The following is a 24,920-nucleotide window of genomic DNA, read 5'->3' on the forward strand; positions in this document are numbered from 1 at the left end:
TATTTACACAGCTCTTACCTAAATGCCTGCTCCTGTGTCCCACACTGGATTTGTTGAGAGGTGCATGCCCTCTGCCTACCAACCTGGCAAATGGGGCATACATTGGCAAAAGTTGTTAATTATTGCTGATCATCGCAGGTGCAGGGATGATAACCCTCAACTCCTCCACTACACCCAATTGTTTTTTACTGCTCTGATTTTGCTCTCCATACACTCTGACATCTTACTTGGTCTACCTGAATGTTTTCCTTTCTTTTTTTTGTTATATTTGCACCATATTTCACTCCCATCTGACTGAAAACAATCGCATTCTGGAGGAATAAATGAAAAATCTTATGAATTCTCCTTGTGTGTTTTGCCATTCCCAGCAGAGTTTTAAAGGTGGAACACACATGATTTATTTGTCACGTTGTAAACTTTTTATTCACCCCTAAACCCCTGTTTCCAGCAGATTCACAGTGTATATTTGTGCGCCAAAAATGTGGCCAGTATTAGTTCTTTCCCAAAGAAATTTTGGGTTTCTGAATGTTTGGTGCAAATTTTGGCGAAAAGTGCCATGCACTAAAAAAATGGTGCAGGACCTGGCAAATAACATTGTATGAAGTTATGTTTTCCCCCCATGAGTTGGTTTTCAATCTTGAATTAGCCTTATGGTTCAGTCTATTGTTTTAGTTGACATCTATCTTGTTGGGACCATGGTTTCTTTCATTTAATCAAGCCTAACAATTTGGTAAAATCTTTAAGGACTGGCTTAAAGGCAGGGCTTAAGGCACTGTTATTTTTTCGGTTGTTCTCTGTTATAGGAGCATAACAACAAAAATAGTGCTGATTCCCTTGCATGCCAAACTGAAGCTCTTTCAGGTCACAGTCATGGTGTCTGTCATGTTCTGATGCTGTGCTATTTTGGGGGGTTGAAGATCTGCCCTGAAGCAGTATAGGACATCATTTTTTCTTCTTATTAGTGTAATTTATTATAGTGTGCTGTAATGATCTGTTTGCATGTTGATTCTCCCACAAGGTTAGCTTTTCCTGATCTTTGTCATCCTCACAGTGGCAGCCTACCACATCTGCATTAATAACATTATTCTTTGCTATTGCATGCTCTAGTTAGTAGGCATTCTTAACACTTCCCCTGTTATACTTTGAAGAATGTTTAATGGAGTTTACAAACAACATGAAAGAATAGTGTCTCCTCCAGAGGAAAATGCACATATTGCATTGAAGTAATCACCTGTACATCCTTTAGAACATCGATAGAAACATGTTTCACTTGGCTTCATTACAGTAAAAGAATTCTATATTGACATTCTGGAAGTTTCTAAATATAATTATATTAAAGAAGCAGTTCACAACAAAATTATAAAAACCCGCCCCCGCTAGGCGCTGGCATGTATACTAACCGCAGCTGATCAGTGTCCCACGGCGTGGCTTGGTTCTGGTCCTTCTTCGCCCTTCAAATCCGGCGCGCGCTTACGCCAGCCTCTGCTATGATTACTCTTCTGTCTCCTGTGATTGTACGCCGGAACTCACGCGCTTCAATGCATTCTCTATGAAAGCACGTGACTTGGAGCTCTCAATCACAGGACACAGAAGAGGAGTCACAGCAGAGGCTGAAGTGAGCGGAACGAAGCTGCGCTGCGGGACACCAATCAGCTTCGGTGAGTATACGCGCCAGCAGCTGGGGGGGGGGCAATAATAATTTGCTTATAATAACTGCTTCTTTAAGAGACAAGCTACATAAAGGCAAAACATTATTTTTTTCTGGCAGACATGTGTGGTTATGCCAATCAAAGCAAGTTGTGAGGCAGTGGGCGATCTTAGAGCATCTGTGAGATTTCTATAAAGAGTTAAAGAAGGGACAGGTTTACAGTGCCCAGAAAAGTGAGGTTCTGAACTTTCATAGTACTCATTACCAATGGTTAAAGATTTCTCTTCCCTGCAACAAACTAATGGGCAAAGTCCCCAGTTCCATTTGGGAGCAGATCAGTGGTTACTTTAAGTGCCCACTGTTTTGCACTTGATGTGTTCCCCTGCTGTTGAGTATCCTCTAGCTATATTTCATCAGAAGTGGCTGCTAGAGAGGATGATGGCAGGGGACACAGGGCACTGGAGGGACACTGAGCATCCCTCTGCCATCATCCTCTCCAGCAGCCACAGCCTGCACAGCTCTGGGAGTCGGGTCGTGACATCACCATTTTATCCAGGGAGTGACATCACCATGTTATCCAGGAAGTGAAGCTTTGATGCAGTAGTAAGTGCAAGGAAAAAAACATTTTTGTGCATTTCTTGTAATAAATGTATATTGGTGACTTGTATTACTTTGAGTTGGGGGGGGGGGGGGGGCAATACAATACTTTAATAAAAATACTTACTGCAATTTATATATCATTATCCATCTGTTACCCTATACCCATTCTTACTACCGTGTTTCTCTGAAAATAAAATAAACCCTGAAATTAAGACCTAGCTTCATTTTGCTGATTTTTTGGGGAATAGGATTGGAATACAAGTTCTACTCCAAAAATATACCCTAGTTTAGAGTCAGCTGACCAGATGCCTAACACTGGGTGGCTGAGCATCAGCCAATCAGTGCCAGACTTGTTATTCTTCGCTCCCACTTGCTCAACACAAACTGCAAGGAAGGCAGGAGTAATAAGAGTACAGTAGGGGACATTAAATATGTGGGACAGAGGGTACGTAGGGCAACTACAGGGGGGATATATAGTATAAGGGGGCCTTACTGCAGAATGGGATGAATACAGTATGGGAACAACAACTTCAGAGAGGGGAGGTATACAGTATGAAGGCCTAACTACAGAGGAACTAAGTATAGTAGCATAACAACAGTGGGACAATACAGTAAGACAAATACAACTACTGTATACCAACTACTGTTTCTCTGAAAATAAGACCTATCCTGAAAATAAGCCCTTGACCCCTTTTTCAGAGAATAATATGAAACAGGGCTTAGGTACCATATTACATTTAAGCAACTCTATAGGTGTATGTTCTTCCTTGAACATTTTTTTTTATTATTCCTGGTTTATAATTAGTATTATAGCCCACAACTACTTGCACTTTTACACAGGACAACGTATAGTACAAAGGTGTCCCACTACCATATGCCATGACACCGGCAAACTTCAATAAGTAGAAAATTCCCCTTTTCTTAATATTCAATTCATAATATGTGATTTTGGCAGCTCACAATCGCTCCATAATTGTCTTGTGCTATCAGCCTGGTAACATGATGTTACAATCAATGCCTTTGCATGTCTTTCTCCTGAGGAAAGCCTTCTTATGGTGACTGAGTTTTGGCAGGCACCAGATGTAACTTAAGAGATGAGGGATGTGAGGCAGATGGCCAAGAAATGTCCAAGTGGTTTAAATTGTGGCTAACGTTCATTTTTTCAGAATGAAACACAGGAAAAGTATTGGTTGACTAACATGATTATGTATCATAGACCATTGATACGAGTCCACAGCTGGGACAGCAGCTGTTTTATTCAAAGATTGTTGGTAACTTAAAATTAAATATTATGTAAGCATTGCTGGTACACTGAGGTAAAGCTGATGCCCCTAATGATCACCATTATTATAAGTATCTAACCGTTGATTATTTGTGTGTAAGTAGCTGCTATGGTGTTTCCCATACACTGCATATAGTACACACAGAGGAGAGAATCCTGCTCCAATATATCTCTACAGCGTACCCCAAGAAACAGCAGCAGCATGGAATTTATACAGTAGCACTTAGCTTTATAAGCTACAAATAGAAGACCAAGGGTAGGGCAGAAAAGGAACTGGAGAATAAGGCTTTTTCACTAATAAGATACATTACAAACTTTTTTATATATTCATTTGTATGTTTGATTAATGCAGCCCGCTAGAGCCAATCACTGGCCGCAACACTGTCAGTGATTGGCTGAGCGTACTCTAAATGCCAAGATGACTCTGTCTCTAAAGGGAAGCCGGGACCCGAAGATTACGTAGGAGGTCATTGGGGGAGCGTGGAATAGTAAGAATAGCATGTTTGTAATGTTCTCTAGGGCAGCAACATATTAAAAGTTTAAATTGAGCGGAATACTACTTTACGCATATTGCAATTTGACACTTTTTACACTCTTGGTCCCAGCAAGATAAACTCCAGATATGGGCATTTCATGCCTGATTCTTATACCATTAGAGCTGCATATAAAATTGCCTATTGTATTATTAATAGCAATATGTTATAGTTGTATATATTATATACATCACTAGTCTAGGGATAAACATGCACATGGTGCTTGGACCTTTTTAATAGATTGTTTAGCATTTATTATCACATATGAAATGTTCAATAGGTTAATAACCAAAAACGTTTGGATTAATGACTATTTTTATACATTGCCAAAACCTTCCACCAATATTTATACAACTGCCCTTGTGTTCACACATCTATTTATCCCATCATCCCCTTTAACCTAATGAATAACTTTCTTTGATCACAGGTTAATTTAATTATTTACGGGAAAGGAAAGTTCCAGCAGTAGAAGTAGAGGTGTATATTGGTCATGAATAGCAAAAGGAGTAAAGGAAAAATAAAACATTTCAAGCATGTACAGTAATCGTATTATTAACAGTGCACCTAGCAATTGTGCTGCACCTGGCAGATGATGTGTGCATCTCATAATGAGCGCTGCGCAGTCCTCAAAGCAACCCTTAGCTAATCATTTGCCCTCAAATACAATAACATAGTGATCCTATAATCAAATAGCAAATCCTGTGCGGAATGTGCTGCAGGCTTAACACTGTCACTGCCAGAAAGGCTTCCTACACAAATCCATAGGTATGTGCTCTGTAACTCTCTAGCCATGAAAGGATCGTATCCATAACCAAAACAAGCTCGGCATCTCTTTATGAAGGCATAGAATACAAAGGGCCCTTCTTTATGAAAAGTAAACAGCTCCAGGGTCTGTCATCCAAAATCATTTTCCAAGCCCCCTGGTGTAATTTAGTACAATTAAATAATTCAGAGTTTAATAGTCATAAAAGAATGCAGCTTCTTACTGTAAAGGTAATGGTTATATTAACCACACAGATTTATTGCTATTTTTCCTGTAATACTGAGGGCAGCTATTGGACATTCCATCATGCACCATCAGACAGCTGCTGGCAGTCCTGCTTTTATCCCTGTAAAATCTATTACATTGCAGCTTGGCTGGAGAGACATATTATAGCTTAAAAATGACTCAACTACTCTGGGCAAAAGCTTCTAACCTCTTCGGCCACCTTTGTAGTGATGACAAGTTAGATATGCTGAAAGTTTGCCAAATTGCAAAACCAAAATGCTACACCTAAAGACTCCATGACTACAGTACAAGATAGCTTTACATTAACAAGGCCGCTATATGGCTTTTTAATCTAGTAAAATGCTTAGTGCCTCATACCCCCTGTAGAGTTTTCATTAATAGTAAGGAACACTTCTGTGAATTGAAAGTGTCTAGACTACTGGTAATAAATTCATATAACTCAACATGAATATTGTGTCATGAAAAAAGATCTAGACTGGCTACATACAGCTGCCCAACTCCTCCTAGGGGTGACTGACTGTACTTATAAAGATGTGGCCAGCCTAAAGCACCTTCCACTTCAAGAAGGGGAAATTTAAAGGGGTATTCCATAGAAAAATGTTTTAATAATGCTATATAACATATGCTCTCTGTTACTAATGCTGTGCTACAACAACCTCTAGCAGAACAAGCAGTGATTATTAGTAGAGATGAGCGAAACTCGAGCATGCTCGAGTCGATCCGAACCCGAATGTTCGGCATTTGATCAGTGGCGGCTGCTGAAGTTGGATAAAGCCCTAAGGCTATGTGGAAAACATGGATATAGTCATTGGCTGTATCCATGTTTTCCAGACAACCTTAGAGCTTTATCTAAGTTCAGCAGCTGCCACTAATCAAATGCTGATCGTTTGCTCATCTCTAATTATTAGCAAACAATACTTAAGGCTGTATAACATGGCCAGATGAGCAGCGTAAGCGAGCTCCGATTTGCCAGATTGGTGTTCGCCTACTGAGCCTATTAGAAGGCTCGACGATTGATTGTGTAACAAGGGCTTTACATACGTTGTTAGCAATACCTGCGCAGCCTTTGCTTTCACATAGAAAATAAAGTTTATACTTACCCATTCTTCCCTGGTGTCCTGGTGCCTTTTCCTTGTTTTCCTGCTTCCAACAGCCACCTCTGACACTTCTGCCATGCCAGATGGGACAGCCCCATGACCAGTGATTCGCTGAGCTGCCTGTCAGTACAGATATGGGGCCAGACGTGTCAGAGGTGGCAGCAGGGAGCAGAAAACACAGTGTAACGGCTGCAGGACACCAGGGGAGCCTGGACACATAAGTATAAACTTTATTATTTTCCTTACACTGTCATCAGCTGACAGGCCGCTCTGACGCTGCTGCCACCGGGACCAAGAAGCTACGGAGGACAGGAGAGAAGACCGGGAGTGGGGAGAGGTAATGTATCAGGTGTTTATGCTACCAATATCCATGCAGCCCTTACTACCCGATTATCAGGCCATCTAATAGGTCCAGGAAACGACCCTTAGTATGTGTGATATTTGTTTAAATGTCCTTGTGTTAAAGGGGTATTCCAGTATTTGGAAGTTGACTCCTCTGAAAAGTATATGGTACTAAGTAAAAACCCTCAATGTATAGTAATAACATCTACAGCGGTTTTCCACATAATCCCCCACCACTTACTGACCCAAAATGTGATGCTTATAGCTTTCTGCCTAGGGCTAAAATGTAGTTCTGCTTCAACTTTCTGTCCGCATATGCTCAGTTGTAGTACTAGCAGTTCTACGAGGGTGAGCATATTGCCTATGAAACAGTAGATGGGAATTAGAAACTAATGTGAGAGGCTTAGCAAGTGAGGGAGCACAATATGATCTACACAATGGTATAGAGAACTAGAGAAGCAGGTGGAGGAGGACAGCCTGGATTAGATGTCAACAATGCAGGAGAATTCCCAATGCATCACCAGGGATAGGTGGGTATAGTATGTGAAAATACGTACTGTACATTTTTAACGCAAAAAGAATTTGCAAAAAAATGCGACTTTCTGACACAAAAAACAGGACTACACTACTGATAAATTCCCTCTATAATTTTTTTTACATAAATTTTTTTGTTGGTAGCTATGAAGAAATGCCTACATCACATTGAGTACAATAAAGGGCATTACATGTTTAGGTTATGTTCACAAAGTGTAAAATTAAGTGGAGGCAAAACAGTGTCCGTTAATAATGAACATTAATAACAGCTATTCTTTGCACTTATTTTTACATTGTGTTAACATAGCCTTATCCTGCTTTGAGGACAACAACTTTGACTTATTACTGATTGCGTGAAGTAACATAATCTCTTTGTGTACTGGAAGACCCCTTTGTTTTAATAGTATACTGTGCCAGTGAGGGCGCTCCTGTTTGGGGTAGGTTTCCCAATGTATTTACAGGCACAGATGGGGTTCTAGAATCCTTGGAATGTGCTCCTTCATAAACACAACATAAAGCAAGATTATTTTGATAATAGAGCTACTGTATTTGAATAGGCACTCTGGGCTTGCAACGGGCAAGAAGCCAAGCTATAATCACAAGGATTCTTTTGAGGAATTTTCTACTCTAAATGGAAGCTACGGGAGCTGCTGTGCTTCTTTCAGTCCAGTGGTTAAGATACCAGTGATATCTTTCTATTGCCTGAAAACTATTCTAATTAATACAACGGAGAAATGGGATAACTTGTGTGCTTTTGTAAATAGTTGCATGGATAAGAAATAACAAGTTGCAATGTGTGAACCTATTTTGCCAGGGTTTCACCCCAAACATAGCCTACTTGTGGTTTCCCTACTAAAAGGTGTATACTACTTGTTCAGCTATATTGAAGTAAAAATGGTTATAAAATGTTTCATCCAGGCGTGAGACATCGCCCCATGATGGTAAATGTCCTACGTATACTGTTCTTGATTTCTAAAAAGGGTGGTATGTTGTTCCAGGTTTCTAATTAGTTTTGTCATTACTTTTTGCATAACTTTTGCAGTTTGCTGTTTTGTTGCCAAGAAATCCATCTTTCTAATATGTATATATATTATGTATAGCAGTCAGCTAACATCAGATGTCCCTGTAATGACTGGCTGCACACATTTGTCACATGAGAGCTTTAACGTAACATTCAGCGTGACCTTCTTATAAGGAGATTAGTTTAACTGCATTGGGAAAACATTGTGATTGCTTCATTTCATGATTTTACAATTGAACAATTCATTGTTTTCTTGATAATGTTGTTACTGGAAGTAGTTTTTGTGGCAATATTCTGAAAGTTGGCACTTAAATACTTATCTATTGGTTAAAAAGCAATTTGTATTTTTCCTTTTTATACTCGGAATTTTATTAAAGGGGTTTTCCGGGCAAAATGGACTGATGAGCTATCCTCAGCCTGGTTCTGACACCCAGCACCTGCACTACACAGTGAACAAAGTTTGTCTCCCTTTATTGTGTATGGGTATGCTCACACTGAGTAAAAGTGGTGGAATTCCGTGCGGAGCCCCCACCGCAGGCTCCACTCGGAGTGCCGCCAGCCTCAGTGTGTCAGTGCGATGCCTTGCGCCTCCACTCTGTCACTCCCCGCTTAAAGAATAGACACGGATAGAAATGACCTGAAATCATTCACCATATTACACAAACTAATAGTCTTTAGTTGCAATTGTTACTACAATCGTTTACTTCTGATCCCAGCAAAAGAACGAACGATGTGTAGATTTAGCGAACGAGTAGCTAACGATTAGCAATCATTTAAGGGTCAGCTTAAAAGATGTGATCAACGACACAACGGATTTTTCAATCGTTGCCTGCATACACACAAAATGATTATCGATTAAATTTGAACAATATAATGATTTCTCACACGATAATCATACCGTGTAAAAGGGCCCTGAGGGAGAGTGAGGAGTAAATACACAATGCTTTCTTAACTTGTGTTAACACGTTGGAGTTTCATTGCAGTACTGCTTCATTTCATTCTGGTGCTGTATTATTGACGCTGCAGTACTGCATTAAATCTCCAACATGTGTAAACACATACTAATGCTTCAGTCTCACTGATTGTGCAAAGACATTCGATGTTTTTGGCGAAGAAGTGGCAGGAGTGCTAGGGAGAGGACTAGGTAGGGTGTGAGGACTGTTCTGAAGAGCTGAGGGTAAGCCATGCATTCTGGGACTTGTAGTGCTGAGTAACTGTTCCAGCTGGAAGTATAACTGCAAAATACAGAACTAACAGACCCAAACCCAATGGATTTTTGGACAAAGACAGGCATAAGGGTAAAGTAAGAGGAAAAGGAGAGGCCAGGAGCTTGACATTGCACACCACACTGACTGGGAGACGACCGCCACTCAAGGGGTAAATGGGACCATAGGATATTAAAAAGGTGTACTATTCATTTAATTAGCCCACCGGAACCAATTAGTAGAAGTCTTTCCATCTATAAGTGTAGTGGTTAAATACCAATTATTATATACCAATACATATGTCTTCTCACATATATCTAACATTTGTTTTTCCACATCACAGCAATTACCTTTATTAAGCAGAGCTTCCTAGAGGATATTGATCACATTATTACCAGTGAGGGGAAAAATACAAATATATCTGCAAATCCAAAGCCTTCACACTTCCAGCATCCTTGTAAACAGCTGGGAAAATTTCCTAGGAAAGCTTTAGCTAGACATTTGGGGGTTAAGCAGCACATACTACAGTAAGGACATTTACATTGGTTTGTAGCATCAAAGTATTTAACAATCATTGAGTACAAGATGGCTAAACCTATGGCCGTTCTGCTTCCAGTAACTCCTTACTCAAATCTGCTTTTCACCAATGTGTGTATGGCATGGGATATGGAAATTGGGCCTGGGAAAGGGTAGAATACAGGAGCAAGAGAATAAAGAGCTTGGGGCAGGGAATCTCAGATTGTGTTAACACCAGAGGTGAGAGGCTGTGTTTAAGCAGGAATAAAAGAAAATATTTAATTTGCAAGTGAAAAGCAATTGTAATTTTTGATATGTTTATCTGTCTGTCTAGATAGCCTAAACTCAACAGCAGGACAGCATTGCAGTGTTCTTCTAAGATTATGCCTTTCTGATTTATGAGCCATAAAATATGGAGAAGAACAATAGTTGTCTAGGCATCTTCAGCTCCACTCCTAAACAGCCATTATTACAACTCAGTGAAATCTTTATTTAGAGATAAAAGCTACAAAGGTCACATTTAAAGCTGAAGTCTCCGACACAGTAAAAATGAGCTGTGCTATTTAGTTGGCATGGCTCACATGTTGACATGGCTCCCTGCAAATATGTGATGAAATATTGGAATACTGGAATTAGTAACAGAAAAGGAAAATTGGATTCACATGCACAGATTTGCTCTTATGCCACAATTATTAGAAAAAATTGCCTTCTTCGACAGTATCAACCCATGAAGCAAGAGTTTTCTGCACTAGGGGCACTATAAATTAGACATAGAGAGGAAATTTATTAAAGGGTGTAAATATACACCTGGTATAAACTGCCCACAGCAACCAATCACCGCTCAGCTTTCAGCTCTGGTAAAATATAAGAGGAGCTGTGATTGGTTGCTGTGGGCAGTTTACATTAGGTGTACATTTACACCCTTTCATAAATCTACCCCATGTTGTTACAATGGGTAACAAACAACATGATTTTAAACACCGAATTATGAGTATTCCCTAAAGTGATTAATTTACATGATGTAATATACAATTTCCATAATAAGAAAACCCCTTATGGTTAGACAGTAATAGTACCTTTCTTATATGTATTGGCTTTTTATATGGATTTTTGTGGTTCTATGTATGGTTATTGTATTTCTGTAGACGTTTCAGTGTGATGCCTTCACAGTAGCACTATTTTTATTTGTCCATATCTTGCAAACTGTAATTTTTGGTTCAGCATATTTAGTTTTGCAGAACTTTCACCTTCCCCAAGTCCTCTCTTTCACATGCAGAGCAGTGGTCCCTTGTCCTTGTCCAGAACCATTTGATTAAGCAATTGATGTCTAACATTTACTGTAAATGATAAAAGGTATCAAAGGTGAAGGTAGGAAAAAGGCCACCCAGCGCAAACATGACACAAGTGAGAGTGAACTCTTAACAGTTTATTTTGCCTGTGCTTAGATATTCGAAAACACAACAGGTACTAAGTGTTATAAGCGAATGAGAGGATAAAATCTCTCTTGTATCCTGACCATCTTTTTTAAATTATGGAATATCCTTAAATATTTTATGTGCATTTTCTAGTTTAATATACATTAATAGAGTAATAGAATATAACAACAATAACATTGGTTATTGGAATTGAAAACCAAAATGTCAATCAAATGTCACTGTGAGGAGCTAAATATGCCCTTGCGGTTAAAATCTTTTTCTTTCCCTAAATGTAGTATAATTCCTATATAATGCAAATATTGGATGCTTGCTTTTGCTGGTTGATATTATTTGTGGTGTTGTGTACTGTTTTTCACCTGCGTTTACCCTATACTATCTTTGGCTGACAGAGTGGGTGGCCAAGAATCTTCTGTGGTCTGAAAAGGGAACTCATAAGTGTCTGGCTGAAAAGTGCTGAGTGGTTTATGTATAGTGGAAGTGGCAGCTGAGCCTGAATGAGCAGACTTGTCAACTATCCTAGAACACTCAGGAGTCTGCTAAGGACAATTAGTGTGGAGGTGATAAAGATGCACTGGCTTGTATGGTTTAGTCATGTTAGGTTTAAACTTTGTCCAAAGATACCTTTAATTGTTGAGGATTGGCAAACTTCATTACTTAAAGCAGTTTTCAGGACTTATATAAAACTGATAAAGGTTATATGATCATAAAAAACACATGATAGGGCAACTGTACAACATTTAGGCAATAGCCCAGAATTACTGGAAATGAAAGGTGGAATCTGATTGGTTGCTAGGGGCAACTGAGCCAGTTTCACTTTACACCATGTTTGATAAATCTCACCATGATTTCTAGTCTAGTTAGTTGACTTATTTTACACCAAAATGTTACAGCACAATTTTGGTGCATTTTTTTATGTGCAACAAAATCACACATTAGCCATGCCCCATTCTTGTGATGCCCCACCCCCTTTTCACTATGGCCCACCCCTTTTTCACTATGCTATGTCCCTTTTGTCAAAACTGGGTTGGGACACCGCTGTAGTCACTGATCGGCTGAGCGGGCTATATTTCCTGCCTGGTTGTGACGTACACTGTAGCTGTGAGAAAATTATATCCAGCGGGGTCCAGGATCCTGGGGATGCTGCGCTGCGCAGGCACAGGGGCTGGTAAGTATATTTTCTTTATTATGTTTCCCCCACCCCCTGCCAGCAATCAAGTTTTGGATTTTGCTGGACTTCTCCTTTAAAGCAAATATTCATTTTCCCCCCATCCCGCTCTACCCTGCCATCTAATCTGTCAATCACTATCAATGACTGCTCTCTGTCCCCCAAGTCCGCTGCCTTGGGGTCACCTTAGATTCTGCCCTGTCTTTTAAACCACATATTCAGGCCCTGACCACCTCCTGCCACTTTCACCTCAAAAACATTTCCAGAATCCGCTCTTTTCTCACCCCTGACTCCACAAAACTGCTGGTACATGCTCTCATTATCTCCCGCTTGGACTACTGTAACATCCTCCTCTCTGGCCTTCCATCTAACTTCCTTGATCCCCTCCAGTCTATCCTTAACTCTGCTGCCCGACTAATCCACTTTTCCCCTCGCTTTGCCTCTGCCTCTCCCCTCTTCTAATCCCTTCACTGGCTCCCCATTGCCCAATGTATTCACTTTAAATTGTTGACCATGACGTACAAGGCCATCCACAACCTGTCCCCCTCGTACATTTCTGACCTGATATCCTACTACCGTCCCTCACGCAACCTTCGATCTTTCAGTGACCTCCGTCTGCACTCCCCCCTTGTTCGTACCTCGCACAACCGCCTCCAAGACTTTGCTCGAGCCTCCCCTATACTCTGGAACTCGCTACCCCGACACATCCATCTCTCATCCACCATCAAGTCCTTTAAAAGTAACCTCAAAACCCATCTATTCAAACTAGGTTACAACTTATAATTCTGCATCACACTTGAATGGCTGCACTTTACTTTACCTCCTGTTTCTCTCCAATTACCTTATAGATTGTAAGCCCTCGCGGGCAGGGTCCTCTTCCCCATGTACCAGTCTGCCATCTGCCTTCATTTAATGTGTTTTGATCTTGTAATGTTCTTGTTTGTTACCCCTGTCGCCTGTATAGCGCTCTGGAATTAAGTGCGCTTTATAAATAAATAATAATTATATTCACGCATAGCGTTAAGGGGTTGACATGTCACATATAATAAATGTATCTAAAAACGCAGTTCGCTTAACCACATCCCTGTGGTTTACCTGTGGTTTTATTGAAAAATATGTTTATTCTTTGCTGGGTCGTGTCATAGAGGTGTGGTCTAGGGTTCCCTGCGCCCTAGGACTGCAGCACCTACATACAGGGCCATGCCCATGTCACAGAGCCTTGCCCAAATTCTGTGCACTAATAGCACAGGCACAGTGAGTTACTTAAGCCTCCGTTCATAGACTCACTGCACCTGTACCAATAGTATGAAAGGTGTAGTGTTACTGCTAACTATGACATAGGCAGGGGTCTATATATGGGGGGAAGTAGAGAGGAAAGGGGTGCTGTGGTTCTAGGGCATTTTAGACCATGCCCCTTTGGCACTATCCTGCAAAAAAAATTTAAAAAAGTCTTTTTTCTTAAAATAAATAAAAGCTTAATGAGGCTTGATAAATATGGGAAGTACCTTCACATGTGCTGAACATTCAGTTTGCGCTAGTGCTAAACCTAATTACCCTGGCAAGACAGAAGAGTAGGAGCCATCATAGAAGATGAAGACTAATAGTAGTCTAATTAATAGTAAGTTATTTTACCTTGTGATTTTGCAACATTAATCTATTATAGCGCAATGACCAGAAGTCAATGCTTGCATGTGCTAAACATTGTTGAAAATAGCTAACTTGGAGGGATTTCAGAGTAGGCATGATCTGACCACAAAGCAGAAGAACAGATGAAGGGGATTAGGATCAAAGAAGCAGAGGGTTAGATGTAGGTCTAGATGTTGAGAAGGGAGCAGAGACCTTTCTTTTGGTTCACAGGATGATACAGGCGACCAGTCATTCACATGTGTGCTAATTGAGGCATGTTGTGAAGGTTGCATTTTTAATCCCATAAAATAAGAAATAAGAGCTGTTCTAAGTGAGTAAGGAATGCATGGATCTGTCAAGTAATGGAGGTCACGGACATAAGGGAATGAGTAAAAGCCAAATTAAAAGACAGGAGAAACCAGATGACCTGATGCATCTGTAATATAAGTCATTCATGCATAGGTACAGTTAAACATTGACTGTACATCTAAGTCCTTAAGTGCAGTAAGTTTACACAATCTCTTCTAGGATCTACTGTTGGTTTCATACATTCATTTTATTGTCAGCCGTAGGTTCTATTTTCTGAGCCTACCATCTATTCTGTATAAGGAGACATTCATAATATCTATATGGTTTCGAGTATAAATCATGGTTATTTGTACATGAGGGAAATTTTAGACACATTAGAAAGTCTTAAAGTATCAATATGTAGTCAGATGCTTCCAACCTGCTGTTAGTTTCCCTTTAATTTACACAGAGGCAACAGATTGTTATACTTTACAGTAGGGTTAATAGTCTATTGTGCTTTATGTAACCAGTGTAGTAGAATAGAATCTCATAGAATACTTGTAATGCAAATCCTACTATAGAATAAAACCATTTTTCTTTTTCAGATTACAGTGCAGAAAGACAGTGGTTTGGATGTGAGCTCACCAAAACATGGAAAACTGGATCCAGATAACATGCCTCATGTTGGTGGTAATACTTGGGCTGGTGGAACAGGTTAGTAAATGTACAGTTTACACTTCATGTAAATGTCACGTCAACAATTTCTGTATCATTGTCCTTCTATAACTTATGTGGAACATCATATTTCTCCCATGCTTTTTGCACATTTAATTCAGTTTTTTTCTTTTTGGCATTATACTTATATGTTTGAGTGAAGGCACATAGACCACAGTCAAATTATAAGAAGCAGAACTGACAACAAGCACTACTCTGTATGAAAGTGAAACACGGTGACGCTGCATTGTTACCCTGCAACACTCGGGCTCACAGTTTAATTCTGAGCAGGGTCAACATGTTTGAGCATTCTCTCATACTTTGGTTTTCTCTCACTGTCCTAAAAGATACAAAACCAAATGGATTTGAAATTTTGATGTGAGCCCTAATAAGGTGACTGATGACAATCTATGTACAGCGCTGTGGAATATGTGGACTCTAAAGTAAATGTTCAGACCAACAGTATAGCTCAAATTAAGCTGCATGCATCATCTGGACCAGGTTGTCACATACCATACTCTAGAGATTGAATGCAAAAATGTAATGCAGAGCAGACCTGGGTAATTTCCGGCATTAGATTTACATCCTCTACACTAAAAATCATCATAATGGGGTAGTGGGAACATAATAACGAAGTCATACTTGCCCATCCCAGTACTCCCACAGCCGCAGCGCAACCCCTCATTGTCTCCCTCCGGTCTCCTGTATGTTCGAGTTCCTATTTTGCATAATTTAACAGAAACTACCCACTCAGCTAGTCATTGACTGCAGAGGTGTTACTTATTGTCTGAGCAGACATTCCTGAGTGGGGCCCTGACCGTCGGGTGGCAATGCACTGTGGGGCCACCGGGACATGTATGTATCACTCCATTATTATGTTCCCCCTGCGTCTCTTTGGAGTTCTTCTTTAAAGGGTTATTGTCACAAGAAAAAACTTTTGACGTGTCAAAGAGAAATGTCATAATTATTTATTAGGGTTTGAGTGTTGAGACCGTGACCGATCAATGGAATGAGGGAGGAGAGTTGCCACACCGTCCGTTCCCTGCTCTGTGTCATTGACAAAAGACATGCCCCCATAGACTTTCACATGTCACAGATCCTGGAGAGGAGTGTGCTTAACCTGGCTTACCTGACTTGTTCTCACGATCGTTCGCGGGCCGGACACTCAGACCTGGACTGATCAATGGAATGAGGCAGGAGGCAGACCATTCGTTCCCCCCCTCTTTGTCAGTGAGAAAAGACATGTCTTCGTAGACTTATATTATGAGTTGTCTTGTCACGTGACACAGAGCCTGGAGAGGAATGTACCTATCCTGGCTTCTCCCAACTCATTCTCACGATTACGGGCTGGACACTCTGGCACTGGACCCAGACCAATCAAAACTTTTGACATGTCCCTCTGACCTAAACAGGAAAGTGCATCAGCAACCTGCAAGCGCTCGGACTTACCGTATATACTCCTCACCACCACCACGAGTTGTACGCACAGTAAAAAAAACCCTCCTCTAGGGTGAACCTCAGAGAGATGGTTCCTAATAGAGATGAGCAAACCAAATTTGCTCATGTCCCTCAAGTTGGCCACTCTGTGCAGTGAGAGAATACCACCCGGAGACCACCTGGAAAATGCCTGGATACAGATATAGCTGTATCCTCACTCTTTACAGGGCCGACAGCCTGAGGGATTACAAATCTCTGGCACTTGCTAGGACCAATTGATTTGAAAGAAAAAACTTTTTGGTGAGTTACTACTTTAATGTTAGCCCAAGAGAGGCCAGGAAACATCTCACTAAGGTTTACCTCAATAGGGGGAGTATATATAGTAAGTCCTACCACTTGTAGGTTGCTGTTGCACTTTTCTGTTTTTGTCTGTATATTAGCCTCAGCAGTGTGCAACTTACATAGTGTAACAGTGGTATTGGAGTGCTGGCCATTTTTTAATGTCTCTCTGACATGTAAAAAGCTTTTGGTGACAGTGCCTCTTTAAGGCTACGTTCACATCAGCGTTTGACCATCCGGCACCATTCCGTCTACCTTTTCCGTTTTAGAGTAAGCAAAACGGAAACTGGCGGATCCGTTAAAATCCCCATAGATTTCCATGATATATTATTCTGCTCTGTTTGCCCTAATTGTGCTCCGTTTGCATGCAATCCGTTCAAGATACATTTTTTTGAACAGAGAAAAAATTGTGTTTGCAGTATCTTCCTTTCCGTTTAAAAAAAAAACGGATCACGAAAGGAAAGTGCACTTGTTTTTTTTTTTTACAGTGTAGTCAATGAGGACGGATCTAAACGGAAGGTATTTCCGTTCACATCCGTATGTTTTCATCCGTTTTTGCACTGAGCATGCACAGAAGCAGCAAGAAACCAAAGAAGAAAATTAAGGGTAAATTCACACGGGCGGATCCGCAGAGGATTTAACGCTGGGAATTCACAGCTAAATCGGCAGCGGATCGATCCCCTGTGGATTCCAATGCAATTACATACTCGCAGCGGGATTGTGTTCCCGCTGCCAGTATGTAAGTGCCGGCCGCATTAATCCCCGCCGCCCGGGATGATACATTACCGGCACCACGATCCGGCGGCATCTGAGGCTCCCGTCTCCCGGAGGTCCCACGCAGCCAATCAGTGACTGTGGCGGGGCCGTGCACTGATTGGTTGTGCGGGACCTCCGGGAGCCTCAGATGCCGCCCGGATCGTAGTGCCGGTAATGTATCATACCGGGCGGCGGGGGTTAATGCGGCAATGACAATCCCACTGCGAGTATGTAATTGCATTGGAATTCACAGGGGATGGATCTGCTGCCGATTTAGCTGCGAATTCACAGCGTTAAATCCGCTGCGGATCAGCCCGTGTGAATTTACCCTAAACTGATAGGAACACGGATGCTGATTGATGCAAACATGCAAACTGATGTGCAAAAGTCTGTTTTTTTAAGCCAAAATACAAATTGGCAGACACATTCCTGACAGGCTGTTCCCACATTTGTGGTTTTGCTTAATTTCTTTGTTTAAAATAATTGCCACCCTGCAAAACTACAAATGTGGGAGCACAGAGCGCCCACATTTGCAGTTGTGTGAATTAACTTGGTTTGCATCGGTATGTATCAGATATATTGTAGGACACCCGTCCTAAATTTGTTTTTTACATCTGTTACTAAAAGATTTTGTTTATTTTTTTCTCTTTCAAATGTTTTCTTTTTCATACTTTGTATGTAATTGGATGTTTTTTTTGTACCAGACATAAACCAGAAGTAAAATTTATAAACAACCTGGTGCAGCACCTGGTAAAATGTTGTTGTGACATATACTCCCCCTCTCCCCTCTCCCTGCAGCCGACATTCATATTTCACTGTGCTTGTAAAGAATTCAGTTACATGCGTGCGATCAGCACATTGCCTTGTACATCAGTTTCCTGCAGGAATGCTGGTGTGCCATCTCATACTTTCTTTTTTTCACTGACACTGCATTGTAACTTTTATGTCTCCCCCTTGTTGGCATTAGCTATGATCTTGTTCAGAAGTCAGGGTCTCACACCTGTGAACCTTCATCATGTGGGAGCACACAAATGTTCTGAAGCTCCATGCTAGTAGAAGCGGTAGCCTGGTGTGTGATCATCTCTATTATGTAAGATGTCATTTCTGGAATGGATTCATCTTAATGATGTCTCACTTTTCTCTGGGTCATTGCTCGAATTCTTACTCTTTAACGGGGAATGCAAACACCTGCAAAGCTGTTATTTTTTTCCCTAGATTACTAAAGTCCTGTTTCCTTATTACCTTGCATAATAATTCTTCAATCTCTGGCATCATACACTGTTTGTTCATTTCCTGTTAAATGTTTTGTTTAAATTGAATGAGCTGCAATTCACATTCCAAACTGCTGGCACTGTAAAGGCCTATTACACCAAAAGATGTCTGACTTATTATTTAACAGATTTTTTTAGCCAAAGCCAGGAATCGATTTGAAAAGAGGAGAAATAACAGTCTTATCTTTACGACCTGTTCTCTGTTCCTGGCTTTGGCTGAAAAAAATCTGTCAGATAATCTGTCAGACATCTTTTGGTGTAATAGGACCCTTACATAGCTGTTAGGTCAAGGAGACACACGGCACCTCTCGTATATTCTTCTATGTTTTCAGAACATAGAATTGTGCTTTTAATCTTTAGCGCAAAGGGTCAAAGAGGCTTTCCCAAGCTCTTGACCTCCTCACTCCCCCTCTTATCCCTGCTTGTTTGACAGTCAGCAGCAAACTGAGTTCCAAGCAGACCTAACAGCTATCTAACAGTGTCAGCAGTTTAGAACATGAATTGCTGCTGAAAGATTTACTTGAAAGCGCTATAGACAGCTGCCTTAGTCCTCTTAATGTGGTGCTGTAAATCTGAATAATACGTAGAAAAAATAGTGCCCAATATAGAAAATCAAAATGGTTACCCCCTCTTTGTACAGGTTCCCCACCAAATCATTTACGTAACAATGGGCCTAGCAATTGTTTGACATGGTCCCCTTACCAACCCATGGAGTAGAGAAAGGCCAGCTCACTATGCTGCTCATACAATCTTTAATTGTCTCGTCCATATCATCAGAGCTCTGTAGTTTGGTAATGACAATGTGTTGTATATTTTATTTTGATTATAATATTCAATTAAACGGAAACAGTGCCATTTTCAGTTTGGCCACTAAACCTAATAATAAGCTAATATTTCCTGTTCTGTATCAATTTTCAATTATCTATACAGCCAAGAATACAATGAAAACAACACCAGGATATAACCAAGATCAGTCCATTTACAATAGGTGATGGTCAGAAATCATCCTCTCCCTCTGCTTAATGACTTCTGCAGAGACCACAAAAAATTCATAGTAAGCTCACTCATAGAAGTCAGTGGGTCAGCTCTAGTCTGTTGTTTCCTTTATCAGGTATAAGGTATCTTTTAATAATCTACTACAACAGCAGTATGTTTAAATTACATTTGCAGATATTTGTCCAAGACTGCCCCTAGTTTAACAGACAAAAATAAGAGAAGACAACATACTTCCTTTAAATTGCCATGTATTCATAGGGTCCTCTTCCCCCATGTACCAGTCTGCCATTTACCTTCATGTAATGTGTTTTGATCTTATAATGTTCCTGTTTGTTACACCTATCGCTTGTATTGCACCCCAGAATTAAGGGCGCTCTATAAATAAATAATAATAATAATAATGTAAGTCTGTATTAGGCTATACAGCATGTGCATATTGCCTTAAAATACTTTGGTTGAAGATCTGACTATTCTTTAACCTTGTTAATTCACCTGTGTCAAAGACTTCACATAGCCTTCAGTTTTTGGGATAGGAAGTAGCTTTCTGACAATTCCTTGCCATATATATGGTGGTCTCATTTTTGTCACTTGGTCATTCAAGGGTCTTCTCTCACACTTTTCCTACCACTTTTTATTACTTTTAAACACTCCCCTTGCCTGTGCCACTAAAACTAAAGAGACACATTACTATCTTAAGTGCCATGCCCCAACGTCGCACTCTGTTTCATTCAGAAAACATCTAGTTGGCCCGTTGTGGCTAATATACTGACTTGGTATTATCCGAGTGCTGGTGCTTGTAACCTCTGTGTAATCGTATTATACATTTTTGTGTTGCAGACAATTTTAAATTAATGTTTGCACTTAAAAAAAATCAAATATTATACATCTCTGTATGACTTTACTAGAGATGAAAACTTACAGTAAGTTGGGGTTCACACAAACCTGAATGATTGAAATTTTAATCCCGGTGGCTTCAGGGCCGTATTTACCACTAGGCACCCGTGGTCCGGTGCCTAGGGCAGCACCTTGCAGGGGGCAGCACCAGGGAGCAGGGGGACAGAAAAAACTAATTTTTTAGTTTTTATTTTTTTAGTTTCCCTCCTGCCGTTCAGACTTGCCAGTAAATCTGGTGTCTTTTCCAGGGGGGGTGGGGGGCATGGTGGTATTGGTCAGGTCTGGTATCGCCAATAGGTGCGTGTAGATGGGGCGTCTTCAGGTTTAGCGCCTAGGGCAGCAGCAGCTGTTAATACAGCCCTGGGTGGCTTGAGAAGATGCAGCCCTAGGGCGGCCTGTAAAACATGAATACAGCCTATGGCTCTAGACCTTACGAAACTAGTATAATAACATATTCATATTTCTTTCCAGGGGAGTTCTCCCCTCCCCCCCTTCCCCCATTCATAATGTTCCACACACTGAGCATAGTCTTCTGCTTGTACAACAGCTATTACTTTGATCAACAAATTAGTGTCAGCTGCAAATGAATGTAGAATCTGTGTGGAATGCATCTCCATGAAGGCAGGCGCATCGCTGGATTTAATCAGTACAAGCACTTGCTGGAACTGTGTTGAAGAAGAAATCTTTACTATTCTGATCTGATTTCATCCACTTGTCTTGGCTACTGCCTAGAACGATTTGTTTAAACATCTTGTTTTTGGTAATATAGAGGGCTTCATTGTTATGTCATTTTTATATCACATTTTTTGTCATATAGGAGAAAATGTAAAAAATATATATATATATGTAATTCCTGGATAGATAAAACTTTACTTTATATTATTATTATTATGATTTTTTGTTTGTTTGTTTGTTTTTACATATTAGCATATGCGTTTTTACATATGAGAGTAAGGTCCGTACTAGATGGCCTGATATTTGCGGAGTGACGGCCAGCTGACCGTTGCTATCGTTATCGGGATTTTGGTTCATACGCAAAACAATTACCGGACAAAACGGCTGGTAATTGGCCAAGTACGGTCTATAATCACTTTGTTTAATAGTACCTTGTAAAGTTCTTTCCGTTCGTGTCTTTTAAAATGTGCTTGGTGCCTTGTTTAGGGTAAAATTTATGTTTTAATCTGCAGCAGCCATTGAGAGTAAACATAATCTGCAGCACCCAAGTCAACGTGGCCGAGTAACCAAGGGACCAGATGCATTTTAAAAAACACGAGCGGGAAGGATTTATGGTCATCTAACAGACGGTGACAGCAGTTTGGGGGAGTGGGTTGGTTCATACAGTATCACTTTAACTGGCATCTGATAATCACATGATCACCAGGACAGGAAGCAGGAATCCCTATGGCTGCCTGTTGTGCTGTGTACATAGCAGTCACTCCATGACTGGCAAGGTGGAGACAATAATAAACCATCCTTGCCTACTCTCTTTAGAATCCAGCTGTCACTGACATCTAGCTCAAGATTGGGTGTACTTATTTCTAGACAGAACATTTTACTTTTTTTACCAAGATCAAAACGGATCAGTTTTTTTTAATGTACACAAAAACTTAGTCGACCTAATTTATGTGTCCATTAAAAAAAACTGATCCCCTTTGATCTGTATTTTTTTATAATGGAAGTCCATGGAAAAATGGATCAAAACGGATGGCCAAAAATGCATCAATTTTTTTATCCTTTTTTATTTTTATTTTTTTTTGGGGGAAAAAAAAAACGGATTGTAAAAATGTAGTGTGAACCCAGCCTAATTTTTTTCCCAGTGCACTGTGCATAATAAATGATCACACTGCACAATGTATAGAGTTAGCAAATCAATGCATGCAGAGAAACCGCATTACAAAATAGAAAGGGTATTCAAACTGGGACATTTTTACATGTAAAAATACAGTATGCAATAATATGGTCCAAAAGTTTTCTGTTACAACATCTCTTAAAAATCCCTTTTGACTAATTTGTTTTGCAACTTCTAAAAGAAACATATGATGGTCATATCTATTATAAAATCACAGATGTCCAGCAGTAATCCACTCCTTTCCTTTGTGAGTCACATACTGTAACTCTGTGGATAGTGAATTACAGGGTCAGAGATCCCATGTCAGCATAGCAGCAATGCCATCTATAGTAGACTTAATTGTAAGTTACAGTCTCCTTTTTATTATGGATTATGGATTTTCACAGTGAGCACATAATTTTGGTTGCCTGTTCATTTTGATTTTGTGCCATGTTTCCATCCATACAGGGGCTAATTAAGGGTACCATGCGCCCCAGGTTGTTCAGAAATTGTGGACACCCCGCTTACCATGCCCCAACTAACCCTGCTCACTAACCAGATACCCTGGCTGAAGGGGCTTTAAACCATGTCCTCAGGCTATATGAACTATAAATGCTGCATAGGGATTTTCCATGACCATTAACTATATAAATGACCACCGAAAAACCCTATACAGCATCTATAGGTCATATAGCCTTAGGACATGGTATATATATATATATATATATATATATATATATATATATTAGGCCCCTCTGTAGCATTTTCTCCAAACAGCATCCCTACCATATAGAATAAGGCCCTCTGTGTAGCATCCCTTATATAGAATATCCCCCTCTGTGTAGCATCCCTTATATAGAATATCCCCCTCTGTGTAGCATCCCCCTATATAGAATAGCTCCCTCTGTGTAGCATCCCCCTATATAGAATAGCCCTCTCTGTGTAGCATCCCCTGATATAGAATAGCCCCCTCTGTGTAGCATCCCCTATATAGAATAGCCCTCTCTGTGTAGCATCCCCCTATATAGAATAGCCCCTCTGTGTAACATCCCCTATATAGAATAGCCCCTCTGTGTAGCATCCCCCTATATAGAATAGCCCTCTCTGTGTAGAATCCCCTATATAGAATAGCCCTCTCTGTGTAGCATCCCCCAATATAGAATAGCCCCCTCTGTGTAGAATCCCCTATATAGAATAGCCCTCTCTGTGTAGCATCCCCCGATATAGAATAGCCCTCTCTGTGTAGCATCCCTCGATATAGAATAGCCCCCTCTGTGTAGCATCCAGTGGCGGAACTACCGCCATAGCAACCGTAGCGGTTGCTATGGGGCCCGCCACATCAGGGGGCCCTGTACCCGATCCTGAAATGGATTGGGCCCCCTGACACTAGCAGCACCCGGCCGCCGAGCGGGCCTCCCGGGTGCTGCAAATGCCCAGCTGCAATGTGCACGGCGTCCCCCGTCCAGAGGCCCCTCCCTGTCAGCGTCCCCTGCGTCCGTCCGGCGTCCCCTGCGTCCCCCTGTCCAGCATAACATGCAGCCCCCGCCCCCATCTAGCATACCTTGCGGCCCCGCCCCCGTACGGTATCTCCTGTGTCCCCCGACCGGCGGTCCAGCGCCCTCTGTGGCTCCCGTCCTGCGACCCCACCCTCATCCAGCGGCCCCAGCCCCCCTCCCCCTCACATAGTGTGTCCCCAGCAGCCCCAACCCCCCTCCCACACAGTGTGGCCCCAGCCCCCCCCACACACACACACACACACATAGTATGTCCCCAGCAGCCCCAGCCCCCCCCCCCACACACACACATAGTATGTCCCCAGGAGCACCCACCCTCCATACAGTGTCCCAGGAGCACCCACCCTCCATACAGTGTCCCCAAAGTCCCCCCCCCCCAGTGTCCCAGCATCACCCCCACCCTTCCCCACAGTGTCCCAGGGACAACTCCCCACCACCCCTGCATTGTCCTGAAGCCAATCCCCACCCACACCCCCACAGTGTCCCAGGGCCAATCCCCCCAGCCTGTATCACCCCCCCCCCAAACTCACACCAACACCCCCCCCCCCCCCCCCCCCCCAGACCAGAGAGAAGAGGAAGGCGGGTAGAGCAGACACACAGGACGAAGCAGGAACCAGGACAGGTGAGATTACCCCCAGAAAATTACAACCCCCCACTATGTCCTGCTAACAGTGCATGGTGGGAGTTGTAGTTTTGCAGCCTGTGGACATTCAAGTTGCAGAACTACAACCCCCATCATGCCCTATTGGCAGTTCATAGTAGGGGATTTACAGGACTACATCTCCCAGCATGGTGTGTGGTAATATACAGGACTACATCCCCCAGCATGGTGTGTGGTAATATACAGGACTACATCTCCCAGCATGGTG

General features: G+C 41.4%; 1 protein-coding gene across 3 annotated transcripts in view; it reads left to right on the plus strand.

The window, feature by feature from the left end:
• Positions 1-24,920, plus strand: part of VWA8 (von Willebrand factor A domain containing 8) — a 192,216-nt gene that overhangs the window by 149,286 nt on the left and 18,010 nt on the right. For all 3 annotated transcript variants that reach the window (XM_069970562.1, XM_069970561.1, XM_069970563.1), the window contains exon 39: positions 14,908-15,016. In XM_069970562.1, the coding sequence (XP_069826663.1) occupies positions 14,908-15,016 (109 nt within the window). The remainder of the gene's footprint in view (positions 1-14,907; positions 15,017-24,920) is intronic.

This window comes from Dendropsophus ebraccatus, chromosome 5, assembly GCF_027789765.1.
Source record: "Dendropsophus ebraccatus isolate aDenEbr1 chromosome 5, aDenEbr1.pat, whole genome shotgun sequence".
NCBI classification, from domain to species: domain Eukaryota; kingdom Metazoa; phylum Chordata; class Amphibia; order Anura; family Hylidae; genus Dendropsophus; species Dendropsophus ebraccatus.